Below are 17,528 nucleotides of genomic sequence, written 5' to 3'. Positions count from 1 at the left end.
CCCCTGTGCCCGGCCGAGCCTGATTGGAGGCGGGGCCGCTGCGCCGGAGGGGCTCCCGCAGCTGCGGGCCGGGCGGAGCGGCCTATCAGAGAGCCGGCAGGCCGCAGGGAGGCGGTCTTCAGTTCGCCTCCCGGCCGCGCTAGTTTCACTGACCTTTACGGGATTTATGACCTAGGTTTTGTTTCTCGTTGCTTTGTTGGTTTGGTTTGGTTTCCTTTCCTTGGCGGGGGGGGGAGGGATGTTGTTTGGGTTTCTAAGAACGCATTTTTAGTGGCCAGTAGAGTATGAATCACATTCTTTTCTCATCTTGAACTTCTCTTTCTTAATGAAACTGAGGAATTTTTAGTCCTGAAATCGCTGCCTTGCGCTAGTCTGTGTCAATGTTACTTGAAAGATATTCTGTGTAATGCTCAAAATGGTTTCTTCAGAACTCTAGAATTGACTATTTCAGTAAATAATCACCTAGATTCCAATCATCCCTAATCAAAATGTATGCTGAAGATCACTCTACCTAAGAAACCTTTCACCAGTAGCAAATGCCCACCGTAGACCAAGATAAACACATACTCCCCTGTGTAACTTTCCACACAATTTCAGTGGCATTACGAAAAGCAGTGGAAACTGTTAACACCTGGCTTACAGGATCTCTCTCATGATATTGTACACATTACAGTCTCTAAGAATGTCACATACATATGGACTATGTGTGTATGACTACCAGGCAAGATTTCAGCACACTGAAAGATGAACAGCATCCTAAAAGGTGAATTTGCAGGATCATTTTCATCTTTCTGAAGTGAAACTTCCCACTGAACTAGTGCCAAATGAACTCTAGATGTTATGAAAGATCCAAACAGCTTGCTAATGACTTAGTTGTTTATGTCTCCTTTATAACCTGGTTTCTAGTTCAGGGTAGACACTTGTCCCTTTTGTGCTCTCATTTTTCCTAAATGGTGAAAACACTTGCAGCAACAAATATGTAGAATACGAATTTGGGTTGAAAGTCATGCTAGCTGACTCTAAAATACCAATACTTTTAGTAGGACAGTCTGATGAAAATACAGATGCACACACTGATTACTTAATTACTGTAATTGCTGTACTTGATTACTACAGCAGTGTTTGTTCCTAGCACTAATTTTAGTAAAATTCAAATGCAATTACATGCAGCAAATTAGTTTAGTAAAATTACAATTTTACTGATGTTGCTGGATATACAAGGAAATAATAGAATGTGCTTTGCACTTAAAACTGACAAAACTGTTAAGATGAAATTCACTTCACATGTAACTATAGAGCCTCTAGGAATTTAAAAATCATGGGTCTTAGCTTCTCAAATTCTTACTAGCAGTTCAGAAAATAAGAGCTGTCCAGTGGTCTTCTCAATACTAATACTCAATTATAAACTTTTCTATAGTTGTAGAGGACACAGCTGTCAAATTTTCTGGATAATTTCAACAACCTGTACTTTGTACTTAAATAATTTACTTCCTTCAGCCATTTCTATCCTTGAAACTTATTATATGTTTGCCTTATTACAAAGCATCAATTCCCAATAGCTTCGTTTTTCAAACAAAGGAAGCACTTACATTAAAAAGCAAAGCAGTGGATTCTAGCATCTTTGATGTTAGGCAGGGTGGTTTTTGAGTTGTGCAAAAGAAAAGGTAAGCAAAGTGATTAGTTAAAACTTTTTCATGTGATTATATATCCATTAAAAGAGACAACTATTTCCTCCTACAATAATCAGCATGTCACAGAAACTGCAAAGGAAAATAATTTCCCAACTGGTATATATCTGAATAGACCTAACTTTTTTGTTAGTCTTTGGGGCAGCAGTGAAGGATACTTCTCCTTTACAGAGAAGAAAGCTTTACTGCTTTGAATCACTGCACAAATATGCAACTACGTTTTACATCTGAAGTGCTAAATTAGGAATCATCATAGGATATGACACTATTAATATCAGTTAGTGCATTTAGAAAAGACAGATGTAAGACATCACACTTTAAAAGGGAAAAAACAGGTTTATTCCATGCAGTTTACAATACACTAGTGTTATGAAAAGAAGTTAAAAAAATACCCATACACATTTCATTTCTTTGTTTTGAAAGTGATGGTTAACTGTAACCACCTTCAAATTATTTGGGAAGCCCTAGCAGATTTTTTTTCAGGGAAATTTCCCTGAATTCAGTTTCTTTTCTGTGTCTGTGCTATGAGTTTTGGTTAATGCAAATGCATTAAAACCAAATCATAACTCAAATTTTGCTGCAGTAAGAACACTTCAGAGATAATGAATTGGCACAAAATAAAGTGTTATTGCTAATCCACTATCCAGGAAATAACATGTTGCAAGTATGGCCACTTAGGTATAAGCACAAACAGCTGATGCACAACTAATTTTGAGACCAGTGATTTGGAGGAAAAGGTTAAAAAGAACACATTTGTTGAATTGGGTAGGTGATCCTAAAGAGTGCATAGGAAGTTGATTTCTCATAGCTAGGTTGAGGTAAGGATAAGGGCAGAAGCAGGTGGAAAAAGCTGCCATTTGATACTCCTTCAGTTTGGTGATCTTGTTTCAGTTCCAGTAGAGAGGTTGGTAACATTCCTTTTTTTAAGAGTGCCTTGGCACTTGCTTCATTCTTGCAAGTACACATGAGCCAAGTTAATGTGAGTAAAGTTGTGCATAAGCTTTTGGAAAATCTTCAAAAGTAGCAAGAATCATGTACATAATAAATACATTTACTCTTACTCTTTACTCATCTCAGATGATGAGGCCTCAAAATCACAACAGGTCTTGGGTCAAAATTTAGGCTCAGCTTTCTAAGGCAAGGAGAGCTCTGTCACAGAACCTCTTCCCTTTCCATTCACCCCCAAAATAGCAAAATAACTTTAAAAGAAGTTTCTCTCGTTATAGTACTTATTAAGACACAATATCCTGAAGATTTTGTGAAATATCTTTCCAGATAGCCTCCAGAAAGCTGTATTTGCAGCAGTATCTACTCACTGAACTTCTGAGAAGTTTATGCCTTGGTAGACATCACTAAAGTAAAGGTCAACTAAGTTGCAAAGAAATATTCTGTGATTTCCTGGGGCAGAATCTTCCTCAAAGCTTCTCTATTGCCATTGCTGTTCATAAAAATTGTTAGATTTCAGCAAAGGTAATAATAAAGTGGAGGGTAAGTGTACTGCCTTCTCTAGTGTGCTCTTATCCAATCTGGATATTGAAAATCCAAGCCATATAGGAACACTTACATCTGCAATTGGTTCAGACATTTGCAAAAATTATTTTAAGAGTCCATGAGTTGAAATGAAAACTGACTAGTTGTTTTTTAGACATTGTATGTCTCTGAAACCTCAAATTAGCCCTGGAAAGCATTTTAGCCCTTAGCATTTCTGCTCTGAAAATGAAAAGAGTTCCTTCTGTCAGTCATTTAGGCAAACTGGACAGTAAGATCTATGTAGCCCTTTAAAGCCTCTGTTCATTAAGAAGCCTTTAAAGACAGGTCCTGATTTTTGTGAAACAAAAGAAAACTTGCATGACACTGAGTTCAGAGAGCCTTCCATGTTGTTTTTTAAACTGAATATTCATACTATTTAAAGAATCAATAATTCTACACAAAGCCCCACATAAGATCCCAAGATTGTCCTCAAAACTGGAGATAGCTGCAATCTAAACTACAATAAAGTAACAGGCAGCATCCTCAGGCTTAAGTATTTCAAATCTGTTGTGTTAGAAAAGACACTTCTCCAATGACCACTCAGGTTTTAAGCCTACTCTCTTAAGATAACAGACACTGTTAAAGGCATAACAAAATTTCATCTCTTTCAAGAGCCCCACAGTTCGAGGGCTGATTGAAAAAGTTAATTTGAAAAACTTGAAACTTTTGATGTGCTGAGAGAGTAAAAATAGGAGAACAGCACTTTCTGATTTTATCACATCTTAAGTGAACAAAACCCCAGACTTCAGGCTTTCATTTGACTTCCATCTTCTTCAAAAAGCCCAGGACAACTTCACTCTTCTCCCAGTACTTTCCAAGGAATACATTCTAGTATACCTGGGTAATTATAATCCAGATTCTATTTAATTCCACTGAAGCAGATACTACTGCATTTTTGCACTCCAAGTTCATTTTTGTAATATTAATAAAAATTTGTAAGTAATGTATGTTAATTTGCTGGTGAGAGCTCTCTACAGTTTAAACAGAGATGACAACTCAACAACTTCAACAGACATTCACACAATAGTGTTCTGTTATGAGAAGCACTCTTCTGGTAACACTATCACCCTCCTCAGCAGACTTGTTCCCTTGGTTGCATGCCTGCAACCAAGTTATCTTTTGTTTAATCTGCCAGTTTTCATTTTTCTCCTGGAAAAAAAAAAAAACCAAAAATACCTCAGAAAAAGAGGAGATTGATTCAATTTTTGCATCTGCAGGAAACAGTCCTGTTTCTAATCCATCATAACTGTGCATTCCCATTGCTAGAAATGGAGCTACACAGCTAGTGTCTAAAGAAAATCTCAAAACAAAAAAGTCAGATTCACTGAGCTTCACTTTTAAAGAAATGCCTTCTCCTAATGCTACAATGCAGGATGAAAGGAACTTTTATCATTACAAGAAATCTGAGTTTGAAAAAAACACAGTACACTTTCCAACTTTTATGAGTATATGATTGTGATGATGGAAACTTTAGTAAAGAATCAAAAAAATAAATTCAATCAAGTCTTTGACACACAATTAAATTACTGTGGGATTTAAAAAATGCAATTAACTGTAATCCATGGAAATCCCACACTAAGTAGGACAAAATCCCAGGTAACCTTTGGGCTGGATGCTGCTGAGTCAGAGTATATGTTTGGACAGTTATTATGAACCATGTGGCATTCATGTCTTTAAGCTCTCAGAATTACTTGTTCATTGCAGACAAATTCTGATTCACTTGCTGCTTGAAGAAGTCAAAAGCATGTAATATAAAAATGGCATCTCCAATAAAGGAAAAAATAGCCTCTGAGAAAACCTAAGGCCAACAATATGCTGTTTCCAAACTCAAAGCAAGAAATTGCTATAGCAAATTTGAAATTCTGTTTTTAAACAAGTTTTGCAAGAAGTGTGTCATGTAAATGCCTTTAAGGAATTTCATCTCTCTCCCTTCCTGCTTTATTACTTCTGCTATGATCTTTTCAAGCTCAGGATCTAAAGTTCTAACCTGGAATACTGTTCTGATTTAACAACAGAGGAGCTGTGTATGTCCAGAGTTAAGTCCAAGTGGTTTGCAGCACAGCTTTGCAGATCCAGCCTGACAGTGAACCCCTCAGCTCTGCACAGTCACAGACAATTCTCAGGTACGTACTCTCCAAATGGCAGAAAAAGAACAAAGGACTCCAGTTTTAACTGTACAGGTACATTACTTCCTTCTTGCAAGATCTTAACAGATGAAGCAATGTTTGCAAAGCCTGGTCATGCAGATTGGACTCTACTACAATTACCTTGTTACTGTCACTAACTTTATTTGAAACTGCAACAGTCAAACAAAAATAAACAAAACTTATTTAGGGATAAATGCTTAATGCCTTGAAAAAAGCTGAAGAGAGCATTTCCATCTATCTGAAAGCCTCACATGATCACAAAAATTAAAGCAATAATGACAATAGCAAGAACAGGAAAGTAGTTAGTTCAGGTGGCCTCAAACAACAGCGTATTTAAAATAATTTATAAGGTACCTGCCTACTAAAGTTCTCTCTTTTCTTTCCTTCTTAAAATCTTTGTGAGATGTAGGAAACAAAGTGCAAAAAATTATTAAACACTCATTTCCCTAAAATTAGCTATGACAGGGATACAATGTAAACTAAACTGCAGGTAATCTCAGCATAGAAGCAGGTTTTAAAACTGAAAATATTCCGGTCGGGAAAAAACCCCCATACTTCGAAAAAGCCACTCTTTTACATACTCTAGATTTGTTCAGTTTGCTCAGTTTGTTACTCATGCTTTGCTGATGGCATTCAGGAAAATTTAACTTTATTAAACAGTCTGGCCTTTTTGGGTTTAATAAGAGAGGCAACAGAAATGCTGATTCAGAAGGATCACTGTAAAACTGGTATTTTAGGCATTAAAATCCACTTAGATCAATGCTGAATTACCCAGTAGAGCACACCAAGAAAACAACAAGTAATACAGTTGGCTGCAATGAGCCGGAGAGCTCAGAGAATTTGGTGGAGTCATACTGCTTAAAAACACAGTGACTACTGCAGCAGAGGAAATGTTTTAATATGCAGTTAACACAGACAATTGTTATGCTTATTTTCAGATACACAAGATAATCCATCACTATTTACGGGACATCTGTGTGCTCAATTTAAGCTGATAAAATGTGGGTACCTAAAAAAGTATAAAAGTATAAACATTTCCCCCTACACAATTACAGTTTTAGTAAATTAAATTCAGTTTTAACTTCTTAAAAAAAGACAAAAATTGTATGTGTTGTGGAGGGGCCAGCAGCTTCCCGTGCAGACCACATCCAAGTCACAAAATGCATTACAAATCCTTTCAAGCATTAGGCACACGGACAAAACATTTAGCCCATTGCTTAACCTGTTTAGTAGAAATGTTTCTTACAAATTGTTTTGCCAAACTTTTATCAATGTCTAAGTCCTTTAAAAAATGAAATAATAATTAAAAAAAAGTAGACCCTGGGTGTTTGAAAATCAGGCTTTTGTGTAAAGGATTACCTACAGTATATGCATAAATTCTGAAATTACTAAGAATGAAAACTGTAATGTCTTTAGAATTTAAAACCATCTTGTAGCTTTTTGAAACTCCCTTCCATTGGTTCCATGAGTCAATGAAGCCAAGTTTTACTCTGTCCATTTTGTTAAGTGTTTTAAAGATGTGCTAAAGATTTTGCTCAAAACATAGTGTGTGTCTTGTGTAGTAGCCTTCATCAAGGACAAACTAACAAAGCTGCACCACATTCTGTTCAAACACTGTTCTTAACTGCATAGCTGAAACTGTATAGAGTTTCAGAAAACAAAGAGAAAGGTTTCTCAACAAAGAGAAAGGTTGATTACAGGGAACCTGAATATCCAAAGTAATCAGGTTTTTCAACTGGATGAGTTTATGTTCACACTAAGGTTGATTTTAATCCGAGTCATAGAGACAGGGACGTAGGACTAGCCAGCTGTATTTCTGTAAAACCTTCAGCTCTAGAAATATCTCTACCCTAATCCACACAGTTCAATGCTTATAGGCATTTTATAGAAGCACAAACACACATATGAGTACAAACACCTCCAAAGAAACAGAATGTTCAGTTGGTCATTTTAAGTGAATTTTGATTCCACTTTCAAGCATGTGATCAGGACTGGAGCAGAACTTTTGCAGGAGACTGTTTTAACAGAGGGAACATTAAGAATAACTCAGAGGAAGGCCATTTTCTCTGAGTTTAGTCTTCCCTTTGGGTATTAAAATAAGCTATACATCCAGTCAATATATACACCCTTCAGAGAAACCTTTTCTCTTTTGTCTAACTTTTACACATGCTAGTTTCAGTTGATCTCCGAGGCTGTTATTACATAATAGATTATGTCACAGAACCATAAGGAATGTGCAGTATAATACAGTCAACTGGGGCTGACACTGATTCTGAAACAACGTATGCCCAAATACTTGCGTTTCTGGGCTGTAACATTTGTGTGTGTGTATGTGTGTGTAAGTGTGTGTATGTTTGTGTGTGTGTGTAGCACCAATTACATTGTCCTTTTAAGGTTTACAATGATTAGTAGGAAAAGGTCTCCAAACTGATCAACATTGGGTCATCCAGCACCAGACATCAAGTGCTACATGTCTCCGAGGAAAATATGAGTGCATGGTCATTTCTTTTCAAATGACCAGTGTCAATAAGCCACCAAGAGAGCACAACCATGCACTACAACCAAAACTTAACACACATTCCCACACCATCTATTCCCATTATGTAAACTTGCAATGCTTCCAGAAGTTGACACCAGCTTATAGGCAAATACGGTTGAACCCATATCAACAGAAAATTGTCTAAATCAGATTTTTTCTTTTGCAGCCAAGCCTCTTCAGTGTGACAATTCACTGCATCTTCGAATAAAAGAAAAAAATTGTCATCGTTCAATACTGTCTTCACATCCTGGAACCTCGTTCTTGCAAAATCTGAAACAGACCAATAAAAATTCTATAAATGAAAATTAGCTCAATGTCATTCCTAAAGCATGGAGATCAAAGAGCAACATAATGACTACTTTAAATTACTGGTAATGTGTCAGGGACCTGGTTCGAGGAAATTCCTGGGATCTGTGCTTTAAAGCTGAAAAAAGACAAGATTGATATGTACAATGTCTATTATCAAATACCATTAAAACACTGCTAGGAAATGAGTATGATTAATATAATTCATTAATACATTAATAAGACCTAAGAGTTGGCAATTGTAAAAAGTAAGCCACTGCACCTCAACCTAGTTCGGAAGATCCTGAGGTCCTATGTGGTAAATTAACGTGGGTACTTTACTAGGAACTGAATTTAATCTTAATTTTTCCTGTTCCAGAAAAATGTCCTTAACTTTCTGAAGTTTCAGATGCAAATTGTGTTCCATAGATTAGTACTGAAAACATGAACTAGCAAGTTAAAATGTGCAGAAATGTCACACTGGGTGTGTTGATGCAAGAAGCTTTCAAAGGCCAAGTACAACCTGGCAAGTTTTAAATCAACAACATCCACTTTACTTCCAGTTTGACTATTTTTTGTCCTTTTCTGTTTCAGTTTATTTTGTCCCCGCCAGAGAGTAAAGGATCCAAGTCTTAGGACTGACTGTTCAAGCAATTATATTTTAATGTTGCTGCTCTAAACTGAATCACAACCAGCAATAATGAGGTAAACTGTCAGGCTGCATAGTACTCTAGACTGTGTCAGCAGGCTGTAGAACCAATCATGACAAAAGGCAAACAAAGCATTAAAGCAAAGCTTCAAACGTACTGAGCATAAGTACTTAAGAATGTTAATCTGTAAGTAAAAGTCTTATGATACTTCATTTTCTTTTGCTTCTTGATAATTTTGTTAGTATTGGGAAGGGCTCTTTATTTCAAAAGCTGAAAGAAAGCAAAGGCACAATTCCTGGACAATGGCAGAGCTGCCTTCAAGATGGATTTTCTTTCTATTATGATCTTGGTGTAGCCTGATGTTACAACAAACACTCAGTAGCACATTCCAGCCCATAGAATCTGCCAGCACACACAACACTTCAGTCTCTGTGCTTGTAGGGTAAAGGCTGGCAGTTGATTCACACAACAGTTTCAAGTATGGTTTTAAATTTTAAAAGCTGAGCTATTTGATTTCCTTTTAATATTGTTAAAATGGCTATATTGTCTTTCATAGTGACTGAAGTTAAGCAAGGTCTCACCTGCTTTGCCCAACTCCATGGGATTTTTTAAGGGCTGGAGTTCATGAAACACCCATTACCATTTGTGTAGCTCAGGGACAGTTCAGAGGCAGTGTGGTGTTAGCTCAAAAAATTAAAAATCCACTTTATCACTTGCTCACTGCATTCCCTCCTACACCTGGATCTAGCTTTGTGCATACAAAGTTCTTTTTAATTTCAAATTCAGCATTATTGTTTTGAAGTTATGAAGCCAGATGTCAGCGTAACTACTTTGAAAAATTTCCAAAATACAGAAAGACGTTTTCCACTGTCCATATCATGCTTTAAGGTACATTTTAGAAGCAAACACCTCTTATTTCATGAAGGTAATTTATGAATGTTACACATGACTATGTGTACTAAGCAAAAAGCATTCATAGGAAACTGTACAAAAGAGATAAGTGAATTCTGTGGGGGAAAAAACAGGCTCTATAAATTACTCAGCAACTGCTTGTGTAATACATGCCAAAGGGACTAGATAAACTTACAGATGATAGTGCCACTGATACCAACTCATGGTATTACAGTGTCATTGTAGCTTCCATAAAGTGACCTGGATGAAGGCTTGAAGCCAAAATTCACAGACTGAGTTCTACTGGAAGGTGGGGAAATATATCAGGAATAGATATCATAAATGCTTCATACTTAAACTCCTTCCCCAAGTATTTGCTGTTGATCAGAGTAGAGAACAAAGTGCTGGAGTAGACGCCCACAATTGAGGATAACAGTCTGATGCAGCAAATGGAGTCAGTAAGTGAAACCATATCCAACTGAGACAAAAACATGGCTGAAACAAATACCTGTGCAACTAGAAAATAATACTGGATCAATTACTTTTGTTATTATTTCCAAATTAATATGAAGTATTTGAGTTCATTTATTCCTAGAAGAGTATTTGTAAGATTAATAGCCTTAGAACTATTTTCTGTAGCATCAGGAACACATGCAGTAAGATAAAGCAGAGCCAGATCTGGACGCTGAACTTTGCGCACTTTACTGAACCAGTAATCCCAACATAAAGAAAAAATTCTATTCCATCAGGCAATATTTTAACACACTTTTCTTGATGCTTCTTCTGTAACCTTCACCTCTACTGAAGGGGAAATCATAGAATCACAAGAGTGGGTTTGGTTGGAAGGGATCCTAAAGATCATCTCATTCAAACCCCTGCCCTGGGCAGGGACACCTTCCACTGTCCCAGGCTGCTCCAAGCCCTGTCCAACATGGCCTTGGACACTTCCAGTGATGGAGCAACCCCAGCCTCTCTGGACAACCTGTGCCAGGTGTCTCACCACCTTAATGGTAAAGAACATGCTCATCATTATATCCAATCTAAAGCTAGCCTCTTTCAGTTTAAAAACCTCACCCCTTGTCCTGTCACCATGAGCCCTGCTAAAAAGTCTTTTTTCATCTTTCTCCTAAGGCTTTTAAAGCATTGGAAATGCAGTAACATCGGCCCTGGGGCTCTCTTCTCCAGGCTTAACAATCCCAACTGTCTTGGCCCATCTTCACAGGAGAGGTGTTCTAGCCTGCAGGCCATTTTCGTGTCTCTCCTCTGGACCCACTCTCACAGGTCTTGTACTGGGAATCCCAGAGCTGGATGCAGCATTAAAGGTGGGATTTAATGAGAATAGAGTTGAGGGGGAGAACCACTTCCCTCAACCTGCTGGCCATGCATCCTTTGTTGCAGTCCTGGATAACTGGCTTTCTAGTCTGCAAGGATTGCTGGCTTAAATTCAAGTTTTCACCCACCAGTATCCCCAATTCTGCAATGCTGCAGTAAATCCATCTATCACCCAATCTGTACTGACACTGGGGATTGTACCAACTCTAGTACAGATCTGCTGTATAGAGGATTTTCCTTATTTTCATATTTCTGTTTTATTTTCCCTATAGGTGCACCAGATCCAAAGCTGCCTTAAAAATTCTCAACAATGCTGAATGAACTCTCATATTCTAGGGGCCTGAATGTGATTGTTTCTTAGGGAAGCAGATCATGAAAACTATTTCTTCCCATTCAAAATAAAGCTGCTGCTGCTGCTAGAAATGTATTTTAAGGACTGTTTGCCTCTCAGGCAGCTTAAGAATATTACATTCAATTCCAGCAAAGTGCCAATTTACTTTGTTTCAATAAAGTTTCAGATTTGATCGATTCCTTTCAGCCATTCTGAAGACTGTCAAAAGGCTTTACACTACCCTAGCAGTAGCTTCTGTCAGCATCATTTCAGAAAATAATATAGGCTCTTTTTCAGCCATGTGCAGTGACTTCATAGAATCACAGCATATCCTGAGCAGGAAGGGACCCACAGGAATCCTTAAGTGATGATCCTGGCCTTGCACAAGACAACCTCAAAAATCACACCATGTGCCTGACAGCATTGTACAAACTTCACAGATAAGTGTTAAGGCTGCTTTACAGCTAAAAAGTTCAGGTGTATAGGTGAGAAGCTGAAGTTTCATCTCATGCAATGGTAAAGATCTTCAATTTATACAGGCTCAAGTGACCACCCACACCATACCACTGAACATTCAATGGTATGTTATCTTCTAGAAACTACAGTGGAATAAATATGAGTAGTACTTAAAGACACATTAGGAAAAGTGCCTAAGTTGTTTTTCCAGATGCAGCCTTTTTTGTGCTCTTCCACTTGTGACTTTTAATGTAGCTTGATCTTCAATCAGATGTCAAACTACAGCGGAAAGGATCCCTCCCCAGAGGTGTTTCCAGTTGTTTCCAGGAAACAACTGGAAACAACTGCAGAACCAAGATCACACTATTTACTTCTATTTGCCACATCTTTACTAAAAAAAATACTTCGTTTCAAAATTACCAGTTAAGACCACCTTTGGACTACGCTGCACTTCAATCAAGTTTGTTAAATTATTGCCAAATAAGACATTTACTGAAAAGGTATACAGTAAGTTTGTATCACATGCCTCTGCATGTAAAAAACCTATCTCACAGAAAAGCTGGTGCACATAAAAATAAGAAAGAAGTGAATGAATGAAAAGCAATTCTGGCCCTAGAATCTACATGAAGAACTTTCCTTCTCAGCAAAGCTTTAAAGGTACTTCTCACAATACAGTTTATAAAAGCAACACTAATTATTCTGTCAAAGAAGCAATATCCAGAACACAAATTCTACCTTTGCCAACCATGCCACAACTATAATCACAAACACACACACACCACCAGGACTAGCCGAAGGACAGCACTAGTGGGGGTGGGAATTGGATGGGGCAGAAAAGAATCTGGTTAAAATCCTAGGGCAGCTAGTGCTCACCATGACATTTACACTTAATCTGAGTCATTCATATCGTAATCCGTTTCTTCATCCTCACTCTGAGTGTCATGCAGCATGCAGCACGTATAGAGGAAGGAAGGGAAAAGAAGAGATTGCAAGTGAGTCAGAGCTGCAACATAAGTACATTCCACTTACACCTGAAGAATGTCGCAATGACATTTATTTACTTTTACCTGGGACCTCCACTCTTTGTATAAAAAAGTATGACAGCTGACCATTTCAAGAAGGAATGTAACAGATTTCATGACAATTTCCTCTTTCAAATATCCTTAAGTCAGCATTTAGAAGCCAACAGTCAGGTCCATGAAGTGGTTTGAAAGAGAAGACTGCTTGTGGGAATACAGGTTATCTTTTGGTTGTGCCATGGCTACCAGTAAAGGCCAGTGGAATCATTTAAGATGAATTTCCTCTGTTTAGGTGTATTAGAAGGTTACACAAAAGTCATCTACAAACTTATTATGCTGTTAACTAAAAAAAGAAAACACAAGAAAAAAGTCCCAAGAAGGAATGGAGGTGAAGCTTGATTAGATAGATGGCTTTGGAAGATTAGAAAGTATCTGAAGATACTTTCTCCTATTCTGAAAATCCAGAACTATTAAATACAACTGAAGTGCTTGTCAATAAAAAATACATACTGGCAGCTTTTTTTTTTTTTTTTTTTCTCTAACTCAGTCTGCTGTAAAATAGGAGGAGTTTCTTGTAAGTCAGTCCCACTGTATGAACATATTGTTCTGTATATAAAAGTGGATACAAGAATTTCAGTCATATGTACTCCATGAAGACCAACTCAGACACTACCAAGGCTGGAGGATAGTGCTTGCTAAGAGGGAACTATGGAGACACCATCTCCCAAAGTCAGGACTCCAGAACACAGCTGTCAGAAACCTCTCAAGTAAAAAAAAAACTATTATTTTTCCTTTTTTTCCCAATCACAACATATACCTATATACAAAAATATTATCATTTAGAAACTTAATATGTAAAAGAATTATTCTTCAAGTATTGCCTATTAATTGCTAGGAACAGCTTAACTCTTCCAGGACAAAATGAGGGAATGTTTATATCTCCAACCAAAATTAACAGTAATTCCTATTCATCACAGTGGTCAAATGATGCTTTGCTCTCTTCTCTGAAAAAATGACCAAGCAGCACAATAATGAAGATGTCTAAGGCAGCCTCTCTTAGCACTACTCCATTTACACAGTCATAATGCAGTCTCAACTAGCTTTTGGTTTTTGTCTTTAACACTTATTTTTGACCCATATTTTCTATTACATTAAGGATGCAACCTAACTCTGGCAACTTCTAAAATTACCTGAAGATGCACTACCATTCCTTATGAAGATATTTATTACGCTCTAGAATTCCACATTTTATTTCAAGTAGATATCGCATCCCAAAATTATTACCACGCACCTCTGACATGTCAACTTTCAAAGTCTTCCTCAAGCATCCTGGCAAAAGCAGACCTTAACTAGGGTTTTGAAAGAGTAAGACATTGCTTACCCAGTTTCACTGTTTACCCCTAACTACATTAATCCTTTACAACTCTTTGGAAGTTTTATCTCAACAGTGATGAACATAAATTACTCATTTCACTAGGAATCCAACATACAGCTTAGAGTATTTCTATAGTTCAAATGATAAAAATTATTCCATATGTGTAGCTGCATAAGCATGCTAGAAAGCACAGAAAGTAATGAAGCTTTATCTGAGGCCTCAGTACCAAGACTCAGACCCATTCTTAGCATTATTTTAAAATCAATTTCTTTGAAGGCGATTTTTGAAAAAGCAAGCTTTGATGATTTACCAATTGTTTTCCAGCTACATAAGGGAAATCAAAAGCTTTTAAGACAACTACAGATGTATCCAGTTTGTCTGCAGTCATCTCCTCATACAAAGCAGAAATACAATGATAAAAGCTGTTCACTATTCATGACACTGAATACACTTACATTACAGAACTGCTCTGCCTTATGGTTAGTCAGCTGTGGCTTTATGTTTTCCTTTGTACAAATTCTGAAATACAACTGAGTAAAATGCTAAGATACTGTGCCCATTACAATCTTTTTGAAAAGTTGGTTACAGAAAGTAAACTTGGTAGAATCCTAAAAACATTATTAATAAGTACCCTCATTTTATAACATATTGCACATGACTGTTTTACAGAGATAGCATCTTTCAAGTTCCATTCTCAGCAGCAAGATTTCTTCAGCAGAAGTCAAGCAAGAAGAACGGTTTTTAACTGAACCAGTGTCATTCAAATGTATAAGAAACAAAACCTATTTTCTCAGCTGTAAAGAGCAAGTATTTGCCAATGCCTGAAAAAAAAACAGATACTGAAAAAGTACAGAGTACTGTATTTAAATAATTCAGGCATGCATAACAAATGTATGCTGACTGTACCATTTACAGTCCCTCATACAATGGACAGGGAATCATTATAAGTCCTGAACAAGGGGGGAAAAAGGACAATGAAGTAATAGTCCAGAACAGAGGTAGATCTATCATGACTTGTGAAGCCCACCCAATTCAACACCATTTCTTTAGTCCAATGTCTAGTAACTCACCTTTGCTTTTTCACTGGGTTCACTGGTTGTGCCATAAGGAGTGTTATGCAATTCCTTTGAGACAACACACAGAAATTCAGCCTGATCTTCATTGCCATAGTTATAGGAAGAACCAATACTGACCAGCTGAAAGACGAAATTAAAAAAAAAAAAAAAAAAAAAAAAGTCAATTGTATCTCCACATTAAACCAATTCCATAAAGTCTCACGATTAGTACAAACATTCCTCCCTCTTCAGACTGTAGGTTGTGCCTGAAGCATGATTCTCCACTTCAATGCAAATACGTTTTGATGCTGACAAATACATTGACAATACACACTCTGATGATAAGATATTCAGTTTTTTTGAACAGTTAGAAAATTAATGATTCACTGTGAAAGAAAAGACTGTGGAGGCAGGCCAGTGAAGAAGTAGCCTGTTCCCTGTTTCTGTTATTTACTAGAAACCTTCCTATCCTCCAAAGTTAATTTTTAAAGTGGTATCTTAACGTGGCATGATTTAACATGTAAATGGCTGCATGCAGGAACCTCTTTAGCCTAAAGGGATACCCATCACTACTTACAGAATAATGGTATTTCTATTAAAACGTATTTTGAACAAACAAACACAATATTTGCATCTGATTGGAAAACAACAAGACACGGTATGGTGGGACATCAAGATTAACATCTGAAATTCATACATACTGCTACAAGGAAGCTAATTAAGAAAGTGCTACAAGCAGAAGCCATGTATAATGAAATGTGACATATTTACAAGTTTCTACAGTCTCTACATTGAATGATAAATGACAGTTTACTGAGAAAGAAGAATATACTCAACATAACTACTACTTTTTATGCAGCATGTTTATCAAATGGCAGCAATTGTCTTACCTTACACACAATACACTTACCTAATATGCTAGAAGCTTTACATGCTTGCCTGCCTTTCCAAGCCAGAATCAATTCAGACGTAGCTGGTTCATTTATTTTAAAGTTTTATTTCAAAAGCACAAGATAATGTGTGATCTACAAGATAATGTCAGATCTACTGACACAGATCAAAGTCCTAAAACTAAAACTGTTGCACAGATACACTGTGTCAATTTGCCATTACCCAAACTATATTTAATCTATCTACCAAATCACCACACATATACAATAAGACTGCCCTATTCCCCAGTCTCTACTGTACCATTTAAGTGCTCTAGAAACGGCCACATAGAAAAGGCCTAACTTATTTTTTTAGGGTAACAGCACTTAAAACACTGTAGTTACCTCTGTAAAGATAAATAGTGTACTACTGTTAGCCTAGCAGACCACCAAAGAGTGTAAAAAATTTGCTAAAGCATGAAAGATGAAGTCAAGATGAAATCCTGATCCAGGGTTTGTACTTAAGGGATAAAATTATTCCCCCAACAAAAACTGAAGTTAGACCAAGGTTAAAAGCAGCTTCCATATAGCACTGTCAGAAGAAAACAAAGCCTCACTGTACTTTCTAAGGAGAGGAGAGAGATGTTCAGATGTTCCTGCACTGCAGTAAGCCAAGCAAGCACTTCCACAGATGGACAGAGCCAATGTCTACAAAGAGCAGCAGGCAGTGTGTCTACATAATGAATCAACTTGATGTCAGGCCTAGGCACCATCAAAAATTTTTGGAGCCTGATGATATTACAGCATACAAGGCTCAGCCTTCCATGAGCAGCACTGCCCATCAAAATTCATCACTCTCAAATGACGTACTTTAACTACACTGAATGTGATCACCAGAAACCTCCCCTGCCTCCTCCTCTTCTAACATCACTCTAGTTCTGCAAAATATATACATAAACAGTAATGAACACAGGCTGATCAAAAATTATTGTTAAAGACATTTTTTCCAACCAAAACTGTGTAATGAAGTTACAAACACCCAGGTTTTCTAGAAGCACCGATGCATATGAAGACTTAATTTACCTTGAGATGTTAAATCAGCTAATCTTTCACAATGAATACTCTGCAGTCTGCAGCATAACGTATTTGTGCAATACACAATCATGGAACCCACAGAGTAACTAGCTTCTCAGTTGCACAAAATGGACTAAGAAAGTCTACTGAAAAGCTGGAAAATCAACTCAAATTTACTTTGTATATTAAGATGATCTGTTGATTGTCTTCCCTATCAACAAAAAATATGCACAGATTTTCAGAAAAAAATAGCAATTAAGTTGCCTTAAACCCAAAAAAGTGGCATA

The 17,528-nt window shown here is 37.1% G+C and overlaps 1 protein-coding gene and 1 long non-coding RNA gene across 4 annotated transcripts in view; one reads left to right on the top strand and one right to left on the bottom strand.

Moving 5' to 3' along the window:
- Positions 1-8,951, top strand: LOC128796057 (uncharacterized). The gene is made up of 4 exons (XR_008433709.1): positions 1-175; positions 5,234-5,341; positions 8,071-8,275; positions 8,784-8,951. It is a non-coding gene; the product is annotated as an uncharacterized LOC128796057 (long non-coding RNA).
- The window catches only part of KCTD5 (potassium channel tetramerization domain containing 5), a 32,186-nt gene continuing 16,662 nt past the window's right edge, over positions 2,005-17,528 (bottom strand). For 2 of the 3 annotated variants that reach the window (XM_053957315.1, XM_053957316.1), the window contains 2 exons: positions 15,314-15,439; positions 12,701-12,781 (listed from right to left, as the gene is read on the bottom strand). In XM_053957315.1, coding sequence (XP_053813290.1) covers positions 12,737-12,781; positions 15,314-15,439 — 171 coding nt within the window. In that variant the 3' untranslated portion in view covers positions 12,701-12,736. Of the gene's footprint in view, positions 8,175-12,700; positions 12,782-15,313; positions 15,440-17,528 lie in introns of those variants that run through there. The other variant, XM_053957317.1, reaches the window with a different exon arrangement.

This window comes from Vidua chalybeata, chromosome 16 (genome assembly GCF_026979565.1).
Source record: "Vidua chalybeata isolate OUT-0048 chromosome 16, bVidCha1 merged haplotype, whole genome shotgun sequence".
NCBI lineage: Eukaryota > Metazoa > Chordata > Aves > Passeriformes > Viduidae > Vidua > Vidua chalybeata.
Note: the sequence above shows the minus strand (reverse complement) of the source record. Positions and strands in the feature narration are given on the sequence as shown.